The sequence below is a fragment of the Talpa europaea genome, assembly GCF_964194135.1.
Source record: "Talpa europaea genome assembly, chromosome: 7".
NCBI lineage: Eukaryota > Metazoa > Chordata > Mammalia > Eulipotyphla > Talpidae > Talpa > Talpa europaea.
The window spans coordinates 98122612-98138858 of record NC_140074.1 but is presented as its reverse complement, the minus strand read 5'-3'; the positions used below and the strand labels follow the sequence as shown (position 1 = coordinate 98138858).

General features: G+C 40.7%; 1 protein-coding gene across 1 annotated transcript in view; it reads left to right on the top strand.

The window, feature by feature from the left end:
* FBXW10B (F-box and WD repeat domain containing 10B) overlaps positions 1-16247 on the top strand; it is a gene marked incomplete at both ends in the record, with an annotated part of 35066 nt that overhangs the window by 15934 nt on the left and 2885 nt on the right. Inside the window, 7 exons of the mRNA XM_084237923.1 lie at positions 334-534; positions 3958-4079; positions 6640-6788; positions 7763-7905; positions 12520-12678; positions 14357-14625; positions 15547-15690. Of these exons, the coding sequence (XP_084094049.1) occupies positions 334-534; positions 3958-4079; positions 6640-6788; positions 7763-7905; positions 12520-12678; positions 14357-14625; positions 15547-15690 (1187 nt within the window). The remainder of the gene's footprint in view (positions 1-333; positions 535-3957; positions 4080-6639; positions 6789-7762; positions 7906-12519; positions 12679-14356; positions 14626-15546; positions 15691-16247) is intronic.

Sequence of the window (16247 nt, the reverse complement as noted above, 5' to 3'; positions counted from 1 at the left end):
ATAAAAAAAGGCTTTTATGGTCAAATAAGCTTAGGAAACGCCATACACTCTACTCTCTTTCTTACTGATTTTTCCTACATTAGCAGATTAAAAAATAGTTTTGCCTTTTGTGTCTAGGTTTTAAATCTTTCTGGGATGGATTTTTTTGTTATGGCATGAGGTAGGGATCCATCAGCCTATTACTACTAGGTCTTGCCTTCTAAAAAGTTGTTGGAAGGCCCTGCATTTCCCATTCTACCATTGCTGTAGGTGAAAGCCATGTTGCTATGTGAGTCCCAGTAAAGACACTACTTCTTTTTTCATGGGGCATCTCCTCTCCTCCCTACAACTCAGGTGGGATCAAAACAGAGTCATCCATTATTCCGGGGGAGATTTGATAGCTGTTTCATCAAATCGGAAGATCAAACTTCTGAACATCGTTAATATAAAGGAGATACCCATCGAGTTCCGTGGCCATGCAGGGACTGTCCATGCCCTCATCTTGTGTGAGGAGGGAAAGTTTCTCCTGAGTGGGAGCTACGACCTGAGTATCAGGTAAGGGATTCAAGGAAGTCATGGTCCCCATCCAGAGCCAAAAGCTTGCAAAACAAACCGAAAAGTTATCCTAAATGACAGACTTCCAGATAACACACAACTTTTTTATTTTTTAGCTAAGTAACAACCAAAAATTTGTGTATTGTTCAAATGTGAATGAGATAGATTTATAATAATCATCAGATATATTCTCTAGTTGCAGATTTTGAATCAGTAAATATCTTTATTCAAAGGAAGGCACACTTTTTCTTATTTCCCTACCAACACTGGGTGCCATCCAACTTTCAAATTTTTGCCAAATGAATCTGTGGAAAATCATTTCCAGTAGCATTACTCTGGTTATTAATAAGCTTGCTTATTAACTTCTGAAGCTTCCTGTTCTGTAAATTGCCTGATTATGTCCTTTATCTATTTTTCCTATTGGGGCTATTCTAATTATATTTATCTCTTTATATTAGTTCTTTATACTTCTTTTTTAAATAAAAGGTGTCATTTTCCCCTATAGCAACTATAAAATAATCTGTGATATCCCCCAGTGATTTATGGTGCCATCTTTATTATATGGTGATTTTCAATATATACATAAGAAGTGTCTGGTTGGTCTCTATTCTAAAATAGTGGTTTGTTTTTCTGATCTTGCACCAAAACCATCCTGTTTTTGAAAAGACCTATAAAAAAGCAATTTTAGGCTTATAGCAAAATTGAGAGGAAAGATTTTTCCATATACTCCCTGACCCTACTCATATACAGCTTCACCTATTGACCTTAATCCCTCCTCTCTCACCCCCCCCCAACCCTGTAGTATGTCTATGGTTTATAGTTGCTTGCTGATTTTGATTTTTTTCTTTCTTATAGTTATTCTTTTTCCTGGTCCCTTATTTAGGTTTTCTAGATTCTGGCTATGAGTGAGACCATCTGGTATTTTTCTTTTTCTTTCTGGCTTATTTCGCTAAGCATGATCCCTTCCAGCTCCATCCATGTTGCTGCAAATTGTATGAGTTTATCTTTTTTGATTGCTGAGTAATATTCCATTGTGTATATATACCACATCTTCTTGAACCAGTCATCTATTTTTGGGCATTTGGGTTGTTTCCATAGCTTAGCTATTGTAAATAGTGCTGCTATAAACATAGGGGTTCAGGTGCCCTTTTGAATTAATGTTTCTGTGTCCTTTACCATAAACATTTTCTGTATTCCATCTATGTATTCATTTTCCCCTCCCTACTCCAATTCCTGGCAACTGCTGATATTTTTTTCTGTCTCCATGATTTTGCCTTCTCCAGAATGTTGTATAGTCAGAATCATTCAGGATCTAACCTTTTCAGATTGACTTCTTGCACCTAGTATATGCATTTAAGATTCTTTCATTCCTTCAAATGGTTTAACAGCTTATTTTTTTTTTGGTGCTGAATAATATTACATTGTCTGGATGTACCATAGTATATTTATCTGCTCATCTACTGAAGGACATCTTGGTTGTGACAATTATGTTTTGACAAAAGAAAAGTTTTGACAATTTTGAACAAAGCTGCTATAAACATCCACATGCAGGTTTTTGTGTGAGCATAATTTTTCTACTCCTTTTGGTAAATATCAAGAAGTATGATTGCTGGATCATATGGTAAGAATATAGTTAGCTTTGTAAGATGCCACCAAACTGTTTTCCAACATGGCTGTACCATTTTTGCATTCTTATCAGCAATGAATGCATTCTGATTGCCCTGAATCCTCACCAGCATTTAATGTTATCAGTGTTGCAAATTTTGGCCATTCTAATAGATGGGTAGTGGTATCTCATTATGGTTCTAATTTGCATTTACCTGATGGCCTACAATGTGGAGCATCTTTTCATTTGCTTACCTTTGCAAATGCTATCTGATTTATTTCTCAAATTGTTTATTGCTGGTATGGATAAATGCTATTGATTTTTGTAGTTTCATCTTCTATCCAGAAACCTTGCTAACCTCTTAGTTCTAAAAGTATGTGTGCACTACTTTTCCCCTTCCAATCTTGCCTATGCTTTCCAATTAAAGAGAAAAGGAATCTTTATCTTATTCTCCTTCTTGAAGGGAATATACCTTCAGTAGTGTTTACTGTTATGACTTGGTTTATAAGTTTTACAAAGTCAAGGAAGTTCCTTTTATTCCTGTTTTTCTGAAAATTTTTATCAAGTGCCTTTCTGTATAAATAATAAAAAAAAACAGCAGTAATCTGGACACATGGTTGACCATGTGACTAGAAACAGAAATCCAAAACATGCTTTTTTTCAGACATGGTTAAAAGCATGTGGGCACATAGTAGGGTTTGATAAACTGGTAAGGCTGTAGGGCCTTTGAGAGTATTAGGAAAAAAGTTTAACACAAAGGAAAACAAAAGAAATATTAATTGCTTACTATGTGCCAAGTCTTATAATTACTCCATGATGTAAGTACCACTCTCATCCCACTGGGAATGAGGAACCTGAGGTGCAGAGTGGTTCAGTAACTTATTCAAGATCACACAGGTAGTAAGAGATAGACCTTGGACTGGACCTCAGGTAGCCTGGCTCCCACCCCACTATCTTAACATTGCACTTTGCTCTGTCACGAATGCCTTATGACTGAACTACCATTGAACTATCAATAGTAGTTAAGAGACTTCAGGCAAGTTTGCTTATTACAAAGTATGATTCATGCACTTTCCCACATATCTCTGATGTGCTTTAGAAATATACACCAGATAATTCTGGATCTAAGTAGCTGTGGCAAGTTGATCTGTTGTTCTTATTTGAAGGTCAGATCTTCCATTGAATCAATGCTATGGATACTAAGCCTGGTGATGGTCATTCCAGGGATCCTTCTACCTAATACCAACTGAACATCTATCAAGCATTTTGTACTTGTTGTTCTAATGTTATAGGCATTAATTCAGAGTTTCTCCACCTTAGCATTGCTGACATTTGGGACTAGAAAATTCTCCATGTGGAGGCTTTCCTGTGCATTATAGGATGTTTAGCAGCATCCTTGAACTCAACCCATTAGCTATCATAAGCACCTCCCTTCCCACTTGTGACAATCAAAATGTCTCCAGACATTGTCAATATATCCCCTGGGAGTGGAAATCACCCCTGGCTGACCATCACTGTATTTGTGTATTTAATTCTTCATAAAAACCCTATGAGTAACTACTACAATTGTGATTCCCACTTGATTAATGAGGAAATGAAGCTTAATTTTCATTTAAGAAATTAAGAGAAATTAAGTAACTTTCCTAAAATTACCCCTAAAAGGTGCTGCAACTGGGATTCAAATCCAGGTCTTTGACCCTCAGCTTAACCATGAAACTTCTGCCTTCCAACTACCTATTGATCTAAAGGAACAATACACAGTATGATCCCTGGGCCCTCAGAAAATCACAAGACCTTTTTTTGGCTCATTCCTACAGATACTGGGATCTGAAAAGTGGGGCATGTGTGCGAATCTTCACTGGCCACCAAAGGACAATCACTTGCATGGATTTATATAAGAAGATCTTTGTATCTGGATCAAGAGATTGCCAGATAAAAGGTGAGAAAAAAATGTCTAAAACTCTCTAAGAAGTTTCCCTAAATCCATGGGTTGCCAAAAAACTTGCTTTTCTACAGGCAGTCATTTAGTCTTTTTTTATCTGTCATCCATCCATCCACTGATCTTTTCAACAACTGTTTGTTGAATACTGAACTGTACTCAATGCCAAAGGGGAAAATTGATACAGCCCTTAAGACATGACTTTTTCATTTCCTCAAGGTGTTTATACTCTCCTAATGGGGACATACATACACATATATATATATATATATATGCAGATAATATATATAATGTATATAGCTTATATAATCTGTATGTAAGTACATAATGGGAGCTATAGTAAATAGGTGAATGATAATAGTTGCCATTTATTGAGTCCTGACTTTGCAACAGGCATTGTGATAGGAGCTGTTCACACTCTTATTTAACCCTCACAACAACCTTGTGGAGTGGACAGAGATGAGGAATCCAAGACTCAGAGAGAAAAACAAATTGTTTCACATCAAAGCTGCTAAATAGTACAGCATAAATTTGAACCCAAGGCTGTCTGGTTCTAAATCATGTGCTCTTAACCAACATGCTGAGTTCTAAGGGGCTGCAGAAATGAGAATACAAGGGACAGCGGTGTGGCAGGGTGCTAATTGAATGAGGTCTTAAGAATGAGAAGAGAGAGAGTATAGGGTAGTCCAGGCAGAAGTAACAGGCACATTCATAGAAAATGGTGTATTCAGGGAATTTCCATTGTTTGGTGTGACTGGACTGTAATGTGTGGTGGTGTTGGGGATTAGGCTGGTAGGTTTATCTGGAGCCAGATTATCAGGGGCCTTTGCAGAATGGCAGGAAATTGAATTTTATCTTATAGGACACAGGAAGCTATAAATGTATTTTAAGCTGAGGATTGATGGGATCCAATGTATATTTTAGAAAGATAACTCTCGTGATAGTGTGGAAGAAGGATTTGAAGAGGGTGATTATGTGGAGGTAGGGGACAAGTTAAGACACTACTCAGTTTAGAGTATTGCTGGGGTGTCTCTGGAGAACAGACAAGTGTGAAGAAATTCATATGGATGTGACTTTACATGAAATGGCCCAGACAGGAAGATTTCTAGAGGGAGAATTGGTAGAAATCACTACCAACTGGATATAAAAAGTGAGTAAGGTATAAAGGCCAGAATTTTTAGCTCAGGCCACTGAGCATATGACAATGCCATTAATGGAAATAGGAAGAATAGGAGAGAGTGAGGAACAGAGGAGGAGGTAATGCCTTAATTTTGGACATATTGAGTGTGGTAGGCTGAATAATGTTCAACCAAAGATGTTTATGTCCTAATCCCTGGAACTTGTGGCTATGTCATTCTGCAAGGCAAAAGGGACTTAGCATTTATAATTGAGTTAAGGACCTGAAAATGGGAAATTATCCTGGATTGTTGGGATGGGGCCTTGTGTAATTATATGGATCCTTAAAAACAGAAGCTTTCCTATTTGTGATCTAAGGGAGATGTGACTATGGAAGGAGCAATGATCAGAGCAGAGGAACATTGCTGACTGAAGAGGGAGGAAGGGTCATAATCAAGGAATATGGGAGACCCCTAGCATGTGAAAAAGGAAAGGAAATAGTGTTCCCCCCAGCCTCCATGAAGGAAAACAGCCGTACTGATTCCTTGATTTTAGCTTGGTGAGATTATTTGGGTTTTTGTAAGAGAACATATTTGTGTTGCTTCAGACACTAAGTTCATAGTAATTTGTTTCATCTACACCAAGAGAAAAGCTATGACATATTACCTGGGAAGGCTGATGCAGGTGTAGCTCTGCTAGCCTGTGGCTCCCAATATGTTGATTTGTTGGTTTTCACCAAATCCCTAAGCATGGATAACATTTTTCCTGAAAAACAGGAGGAACAAGTGAAAACAGAAGAGAATAATTAAAGTTGGTGGAGGAAAAAGATGCGGGAAGGGGGGAGGGGTCAATGGTGTTACATACACACATGCTCAGACCCTCTTAAGAAATCTTCCTACTTCTTCTCCCTCCTTAACCTGACTGAATGCCTCATTGCCATGGTTACTTTGAGGAGTGGAGCAGAAAGGATGAAAGGATGAGGGTTTGAAGCTGGAATGGCAGAAGAGGCCTCCAATCCTTGAGAAAGTCTTGCAGGGCAGAGGCTAGTATGAGGGGAGCAAGATCTTAGTCAGGAGAATAACATTTGGGAGGAATGACAACACGCCACAGATGGCACAATTTTCCTGCAATCTATTTAATAGTGAGCACTTCACAGGCATGAGGAGAAGACCTATTGGGGATGAGCTATCTAGCACACGGACTACAGTGCTAAATTCCTGGGCCTGCATCATGAATTTAGTCATTGTTGGCTGTGGCCAGGGAATTATGTGTTGCAGGTACCAGGAGTGTTGGTGAGTCTCTGGGGGTGCCAGGCCAGGCAAAGGCCTTTTGAGGTCTGTTTTTGTGGGCTCAGTCTTAGCATCCAGGAGGGGGTGTGGAATTCATTGTAATCCTACATCCTCCACTCCCTCCCTCCCTTGCTCTCTCTCCCTCTTTCTTTCAGAGTGGGATCTAAACACAGGGAAGTGCCTGAAAACGTTTAAACACAAAGACCCTATCTTGGCTGTCAAGATCAATGATACCTACATTGTGAGCAGCTGTGAGCGAGGGGTAGTCAAAGTATGGCACCTTGTCAACACCCAGCTGATCAAGGTAAGAGGGCATTGGGCTGTGGGGGACAGGACCCTGGTGGTGATTGGAGGAGACTGAAACTCTCCTCCTGTGTAGCTCCCCAGACTATCCTAGAGCAGTCCAAGTTAGTCACCAGAAGGGTGGTCCTTAAAAGCTGAGGGGAAGGACCCACAAAAGGTGTCCTGATTCAGTGGAGAGTCAGTGTCCATGTGACCCATTATCATGGGGATGGAAGAAAGGCTGCATTCTGACTCAGCACACTATGTGGACTGGGCACTTTGAATAACAACAGAGGTCAAGTACCTTTTTCCTCTTCCAGAATACTCTGAATCTGAATCTGGTGTGGGGTAGAATGAACAAAGTCACACTTGTTTTCCTTCTTATTCTGTGATGAGAAGAGAACATTGACTGTCTTGAGAGTGATTGTTCACACACAAAAGATGTCGTTGCTATATTTGAAACTCTCTGGCTCCAGTAGGTACTGGTGAGATATCATTTGTGCCAGGAATGCAAGATCACAGTTAAGAAGCTGCTGACCTGGCTGGTGGATTTTTTTCCCACTAAGACCATCTTGTCACCATGGTCTAACCAGCAGTGGCAGGCACAGGGATATCCCAGGTGCCCTCCAGGTCCTGGAAAGGTCCTGAGGCTGGAGAACCTTAGCCATTGACAACAGAGGATGGGGAATTGTGGCCCTCTCTGGTGCTCAAGAAGATGGGGCCTGCCATAACCACAGACCTGATCACATTCCCCCTTAACTGGGGAAAGAGTTCTGGAAAGAGAGAGAAGTTGGTGGGGGGGTGGCAGTGCATGGAATTCACTGGTCTTCTTAGAGCAAAAGTAGAGCCAGCTCAGGTCAATGCCTAGTGAATGGCAGCATGGATTGGTGAGGTATAGCTTTGGGGTTCACCTAAAGAAATGTCCAGGGTTGACCCTGAGAGGAATCACAATTTGAGCTGATGACGGGCTGAAAACAGCGGCATCTTTTCTTGCAGTCTCTCACTGGACACGAGGGAGCAGTGAAGTGTCTGTACTTTGACCAGTGGCACCTCCTCTCGGGAGGTGTGGATGGCCTGGTCATAGGCTGGAGCATGGTGGGAAAGTATGAGCGATGCCTAATGGCCTTCAAGCATCCAAAGTAGGTTCCAGGAAGGCCTGGACTCATTAATGTAATTCTCTCTTCTTTTCCTGATACAGCTTAGATTTCAATTTTTAAAGCTCTGTTCCTTCCACTTGCTCTCTGCTGACTTTTTGTCTTTTTACTCCTCACCCCCTTTACCTGTTAGGCATTTCCACTACCACCCATTCAGTTGGTCATTTTCTCTCCCGCCCTCTCTTGTTTTTCTCAAGAAATAACAATACTAGATGTGGATTTTGAGAAGGGTTTGAAATTTTAAACTTAAGACACACATGATACCAACTTAGAAATATTTATAGAGCTGTACCAAATGATGCCGATTCCAGTAAATGTAAAATTCTTGGAATTGGTCTTTACTCCCAGAAGTCTGTGTTCGCAAAAGCTTAAAATTATCCAGATGTGAAAGGTTTAAAAATAACTGAGGGTTCAAAGAGGGAAATTACTTACAAATTATAGGCTAGATTCTATTCTAGGATAGCAAATGCGTTTCATTTTACAATTCCAATTCCAATTTAGTGGTACTGGTTACTTGGAGCCAACTGAGAAGTAGTCTGAGGTCACAACTGGGCTTATTTGGAAAAGGTGTTGTGGTCAATTAATGATTCTTCCGTGGCCATGGGTTTTGCAGGCTGCTCTATGTTACTCCTGTACAATATATAAATAATGCTTCTTCCCCCGAGTGAATTATTAAAAAAATTCCAGGAAACTAAGTGCTATTTGAATTGATTAAAAGACTAAATGGACTTCAATGGAAGCTAACAGGGGATAGTAAAATATGACCCTAGATTTTTTTTAAAGATTTATTTATTTACTCATTCAAGAACTGGGGTATAGGCCAGAGGTATGGGACTGAGAGGATTCATCAGAGACAGAGTGGGGAACAGAATAGAAGAACTGACTGAAATACACTGCTGAGGGGAGCAGTGGGCAAGACAGAAGAGGTCTGCTGTGCCATGTGGGTAGCTCCCGGCAGGGGATCGAACTCATGCTGCAGTGGCTGGTGATAGCTTGATAGTGCTGATAGTGCTTCCTTGTGCCACCAGGGAGGCCGACCCTAGATTTTTTTTATACCTTTATAGGACCCACTGACTCTAGAGGAGGTGAAAGGGAATATGGATACATATGTGTCTGTTCTGTCTGTGGTGTATGACTACACTACTGATGAGTGGAGGCCAGGAAGGCCTGTGTGGAGGACTTGTACAACTCTGAAGTGATTATCAGTAAACTTAGCATGTCATATAGGTGATCAAATATTGATCTTAGGGAAGGAGTCAGTCTTAGGAAGTCACCTGAAAATCAGAATCATATATTTGAAAAATCTTCCAAGCATGATTCAGTAGGATTTTGTTTAGTTAATGCAAAAGAATTTGTTCCCAGCATGTTGGTTGCCATTCCTTGCATTCATGAGTCTCCCACCCCACCTCAGCTACAAGCCACTCTCATTCTCATTGTCATTCAGTGACATTCACATTGATTCTTGATGCCTTGCACAGTTACAATAAATCCATAGACACCTGGAGAACCTGCTTGTGCAGAACATCAAGGTGAGTCAAGGGTGCCAACTTAGAGTCTCACTCTTTCCCAGTTCTTTCCCAAGCATTTGTACAGTCCTGGGTTTGCGTGTGGTTATATAGATTTCTAGGAATATATTTGGGCTTTTCAGAGTCCTTATGGACATTTCATTCCCTAGCCTTTCTTCCAAAGCTTTTTTGTTAGTGTATTGCTTGCCCCAACAGATATTTATTCCCATAGGCAGAAATGACTAAAACATTTGCCTATAGATTTTTAAAGAAATGTTTCCCAAGTAGCAACTTTAGTGCTGGGTGGATTCCTACTAAGGTGAAATAAAGACAAGTTTTTTGAGCCAGTCTTCCAAGAAGTCACCAGACAGGTCAAATAATTCACTACAAATGAAGTCTGTACTGTTTTCCTCAGTACCAGGAATGTGGGCTGTTATTTTCAAGGCTAACATGGGGCTAGGGAGTTGGGAACTAGACCAGGGTAAGGTAATATGTCACAAAGTTGACTGTTCTTACTGAGACCAAATAATTTTTCTTGTCTAAGTGCTCCCTAGGTTTCTGCAAACCTTGGGTTATTTTCCAGAGTTCTGAGAAAGTTGCTTCTGACGGGTTTTTTCTTTTCTTTTCTTTGCCAGTATTTCATTGCTTAAATGGAAGGGTAGAATTTTGGAGTTGTTTCCTCCACCATTTCACTGACATCACTCTCTCTTGGGTCTTTTAATGAAGAAGGAACAAAGAAGGAGACAAATGACTTATTTATAGGGCAGGGATAAAACGTGAAAGGGGATTGTGTTGTGCCAGGATTATAATCATCACTGTTATGTCAGGTACTGTTTTAAAATACCTCAATTTATTTAATCCTGACAGCAATCCTATGAGGCACAAATCATTATCCTTTCACATAGGAAAGAACTGAAGACTGAGAGATTAAGTTAATCTCTCAAGATTCCAAAGCCATTAAGTGGTAGGATCAGGTTTTGATCAAAGATTTCTAATCCCAGAACCTGTGCTCTAAATGACTAGGCTATAATGGTAAAGATTAAACTACCAAATGTCACAGGAATCAATGAGAAGTGTAAGCACAGTTCACCAAGATCAAAAGAGATATACAAAGAGGCAACTCATCCTATGACAAGATGTTTCTCCTTGTACAAATATACATTTAGGACGCCAATAAAGTTATTGGATCTCCATCTTGGGAAAAAATTGGACTTTTTTTATTGGACTTTTTTTTTTTTTAAAGATTTATTTATTTATTTATACAAGCACTGGGTACAGTCAGAAGCGCAGGAGGGTGAGAGAATTCACCAAAGCCAGAGTGGGGAGCAGACCAGGCAGAGGGACAAAGTACACTGCTGAGGGGAGCAGCAGGAGGCAGGAGAGGTCTGCGTGCCATGTGGGACCCTCGCCCGGCAGCTGGGGATTGAACTGGCGCTGCAGAGCTGCGCAGGCCAGTGCTCAACTGCTGCGCCACCGGGGAGGCCCTAATGCACTTTTTTTTATTGGACTTTTTTTTCCCCTAAGATTTATTTATTTCTGCATATAAGAGCTGGGGTACAGGCCAGAGGTGTGTGGGGGGGAGGTGAGAGGATTCACCAGAGACAGAGTGGGGAACAGAACAGGCTGATTGACTGAACTACACTGCTGAGGGGAGCAGTGGACGAGTCAGGAGAGGTCTGCTGCACCATGTGGGTTGCTCCCTGGCCAGCCAGGGGATCCAACTCGTGCTGCAGAGGCTGCAGACAGCTTCATAGGTTGTGTCTTAACCCCTTGCACCACCAGGAAGGCCCTATTGGACTTTTTTATACTTATTTTATACCATAGATTGATTTATATTCTATCTATCTATCTATCTATCTATCTATCTATCTATCTATCTATCTTCTATCACATGAAAAGGGATTCAAACAATGTTGACTTCTTTGCTCTTCTTTGAGTTTGCTAAGCATGCTCTGCATTTCAAGGTTTGTTAGCTTTGTTTTGCTAGTGGTTGGAGACTTGAAATTCTTACTCTGGTCATGGAATATAACCAAGGTTCAGGTCAAGTGATATGGGGTGGGTGTATTCTTTTAACATACTGTAGCAATGATCATACTGAGACATGAGACGATGCTCACTTTTCCAACAGATATTTTGGAGGGACTACTTTGGGCAAGGCACTGTGATTGGTGTTAAGCATGTGAAGGTAAATGAGACATGGGTTGTGCCCAAGTGAATGACAGATTCCTGAAGTTTCTGTATGTGTATGGGGAGTGGTGGTAGAGACAAGGGATGGTTTTATGAAGCAGGTAGCACATGAGCTAGGGCATGCATGGATTTGAATGGGTATAGGTGTCAGGGGCTAGTGGACTTGCTTTGCATATGATATCTAACAAACTGGTAGCATCAAGTTCAATTTTTTAGTATCATTTACAGAAAAAGGAGCAATTACACTTCTCAGAATTGAATATGCCACCATTTAGAGTCCAACTTGTTGTAAGGAGGACTTTGTTGGAGGCATCTATTTAAATCTTCTCCTGGGCCCCTCTCTTTTTCTGCTGGTCACTACAATCAGGAACTCATAAATCTCAACCTTTGGTACAGTGACCCTTCAGGATATTTTACAAAAAGAATGAAAGCCATCATTTAAGAGCTAAAAGAAACCACCCAAATACCGACTGATTCACATAAAGATGATGATTTTCCCTGCTATGTTTTCTTTCTCTTCATAATAATACTACTGGGAAGGGAATCAAAACATCAAATGATTCTCAGGATGGCTTTTGTAGAAGAAGTCAATAAACAGGAATCAAATTATAAGGATAAAACATGATCTACATATCAGGCCCTCCTACTCCACCAAAATAACTTTGATTTTTGCCACTTTGTGGCACTGTGACTAAACTGCAGGAAACTCAACTACAGAATGGGAGGAGAGAGCATAGCCAAGTTTAGAGGGTTAATGGCTTACGTCCAGGACTATAACATGATGGCAAAACTTCAAGTACAGTCATGACCACTGCCTCCAACCATACACAAAACACAGCAAACCACAAACAAACCCAAGCAACTTCCAAGAAGATAGGGACTGCCTGTTCCTCTGTTTCCCTTTCAGGGAGGTGCTCCACGTGGCCCTTCTCTTTCTCCGGGTCATCAGTGCCTGTGCAGATGGCAAGATCCGCATTTACAATTTCCTAAATGGGAACTGTCTGAAGGTGATGAAAGTCAATGGCAGAGGTGATCCTGTGCTGTCCTTCTTTTTACAGGGCAACAGGTGGGTGGTAGGTGTGGAGGTCAGAGCCATGAGCAATTCTGTTTGGGTGGAATGTTTTTGCCTCTGGAACACCAGTCCTGGATTTACTGGCAGTAGGAGAGAGCTGGTAGGGCACTCCTCTAATTTTGGCTATTGTAGAGTAATAGTCTTATGGGGGACCAGTAGGATTTTGCACAAAACTTAGCAGTTAGGCTTCACATTACTCTTAATTTGTTCTGGATCTGTGGGCAAATCATATAGTACATGCAATGGGCTCTCCTGCAAGGACCACCGCTGTGCAAATGTGCGGCCCCTGCTTGCTCCCTGATCATACATCCAGCTCCACCGCCAGTCTCTGAAGCAAAGACTTACAGGAAATGGGGCATGGCAGTAGGTGTCCAGTGTCCAGTGGGGTAGAACTGGGCATGTAAGTTTACAGAAACCAGACACATAGGATTATGTTTGTAGTATGCTAGGTTCAGGGTGCTATTGTGTGAAAAATAACCCAATAGAATAACTTTTAAATTCTAACACAGGCTCACTTGAGCTATCAGTTCATGTCTCTGAACCATATTGTTTTTTTTTTTAAACAACAACATTTATTTATTTTCTCTTTTTGTTAATTAATAAATTTCTTTCTTTTTAATGAGACTTTACTAATTCTACTTCTGTTACAAGAGGCAGGCTGGTAATAAAGTGATACAAATTAACACTTTTAAGTTATGAGGTAATCATCCACTCCCCCATACACACACCAACCAACCAAATAACCCTCTATTCTTTTTTCATCCAAAGAGAGAGGATTTCCTTTCAGCTTCACTAAAAATAAGTCTGAAGGAGATTTCTTTTTGGAATGATTCCCAAATTCCATTCCAGCATTTTCTACCACAACAAATCACTCTTACAAAAAGTTTACACTAACGGTTGTGGTCTTAAATTGCAGACTTTTGAAGCAGAAAGGAACCTACACATAGTATTTCCATTTCTTGTTTATGGTTACAGGAAATCTATTAATAGGTGTAGAGGTGGGAAAGCGGCCTGCAGCCTGAGCATTGTGAAAGAGGAGAACAGTGGGTGGGCGGGGCAGTGCTGGGGGCGGGGCCAGGTTAGGAACTCTTTCTACAAGGGCCTAAAAGTATGGGCTAGGGAAGCCAGAAACCAGCCTGCCTTATAAAGTACACACGTTCTGTTTAAGCATACCATAGACCATGGAGTGATAAGTGAGGCTAGAAGGATAGTGTGGGTGAGAAGTCCCCGCCCCACGAGAATTTCCTCATCCCTATAGCACTAGAAACATGATTTTTGGATGTTGTCCTTGATAAAAGTGAATTTTGAGACATTTGTGTGCTGAGTACCTAAGTCTTTCTGCCTTGGGCATCCTAGGTAATTAGCATTCACTAGGAACAGAAAGTCATTTAAAAATATTTTAATGAGAAGCAGCGTAATCAGATCTTATGTGCCCAGCTTACATTTATTTTTAAAGAAAACAGCTACAGTGCCAACACCCTCCCCTGCGTGGCCAGCTCCCACCTTTCACTGCCCTGGACCCCCCAATAATTGTGCCACCTTGCAGCCACCTTGCGTGAGCCCTCATTTCTGGGTACTGTTCCCTTGGCCTGAGGGTTGGGTGGAACAGTAATTGAAATGCCTAATGGGGGCCTCCATGCTTCTTTAGTGGGTGATGTTGTTTGGGTTCCAGGATGTTGATCAACACGGAGAGCAATATTCTCATGTTCCAGTTTGAGAACATAAAGTGGCAGTACTCTTTGGACCGGACCAAGCAAAAGAAGAAGGATAGAGAGGAAGACAGGGAAGAAAATGGCCTCATAGACAGTCCCTCCAAGGCCAGTGTTCAGGCCCACACCCTGAAGGACTCCATGTCTAGTAAACAAATAGTGACACTGGACTCCTTGCTGAGCAAACCTTCCAAGTCTCATGTGCTCCTGAGGACATTGAAGGCAACTTCTGGTAAGAAAGCTGAATCCCAGGCAGTCTCAGAGGTGTCTGTGGGGTAGAGGGGTGAGGGGGACATCAGGACTGCTTCTTTGTGGGATATTTTGGCCAATGACTTCTCGATGACATAAATTCTAACCTGAAGGAAGGTGGGAGCCATTCTCTTTGATTCATCAACTTGTTAGCCAACTCAAGGGACTCCCCTGATTTCCAAGGTATAGGTTTTCAAACTTATTAGAATTTTTAAGAGTAGATGGCACTAGCTCTTAATACTTGCCATTAAAACAAAATCAAGCAACCAAGATTCTTCTCTCCCACCCTCAATCCAAATATATACTACATAATTATTTCCCCAAGTGGATACAATATATTATAATGCAGAAAAAAATGTTGTAGGCAGAATGTATTATCTCTTGATGCCTTATTGATAATGTGTGTACCTGGAAAATATTAGTTATAAAGCAGATAGATATGTGTGTGTGTGTGTTTGTGTGTAAGTTGGAAAGGGGCAGTAGTATAGCTCTTGCCATTTATAAGACATACAAAGAATAAATTATATATGGGCTAAAGTAGCCAGACTCCTTCCTTTTACCTGCCCTATATTTGGTGTGTGAAATTGACCCACAGATCCTTAGAGAACATAGGAGATCGCCTCCAAGAATTGTACACTACAAATAACTATTTCTTAAGGAGAGAGCATTCAGAGTTTTAGATTGCACTTAAAGCTTGATAATCATTATAAAAAGTGGATGGAGGGGAGTTAGGAGATGATCTAGACTTAGTTAGGCTGTAGGTGATGACCTAGTTTCACATAACAACAAATAATAAGGTGATAGTTTGTGTGAAAATCTGTTGATTTATCAGCTTTACCCCCATTATTCACCCCTAATGAATGATGTAATTACAACAGTTTCTTCCTCAATCTTAATTGAATAGCATTAGTAGAGGAACCTCAAAGTCAAGGAAAGTCAAAATCACCCAGAAGAGACAAGAAGAGTCCTGTTTCTAAGGAAGCACTTGGCATGAATTATGGGCAGGAGAATTTGGAAGCAAAATCCATTGCAGCAGGTAAGATGAATGGTGATACTTTATTCTGAATTTGTGGCAAGATAGATCCTCCCCCTCCTACCGCTACCCTACTACCCCTTAATCTTTAGTTTTTCAGTAGGTCAATAGCTTTGCTTATTTGAGAATTCAGAATGGATAAAATGTCCAGCTTCTCCTAGAGGGATGGATTTTCCTTAATTGTCCTCTTTCTCACCCTTATTAGAGCTGAGTTGTCAGTTCTGCCTCCTTTCCTGCTTACTCAGTCTCTTCATTATTCAGACTGTTGTGTCAGCAATCTGAGTAATGGACACGGGAGTGAGAGAAGTGGCAGTCAGGACTGGTTTCAGAGAATGTTTCAAGAGATTTCAAGACATAGATTTTGGGGGTCGGTGTTACATATGTGAGATGAGGCCATAAGGGAGAGAGAGAGGAAAGAGGCTTTTAAGAAGAGTTGCTGGACATCAGGAATGGGATGTACCTTTGTTGTTTTTGAGAGACTTTGGTAAAATTTAAAATTCCTTTCAAATATTTTTCTAATATAATAGTTTCTTTGAATTGAATTCCCTATAGAGTCTAGCTTTCAGGTGAGA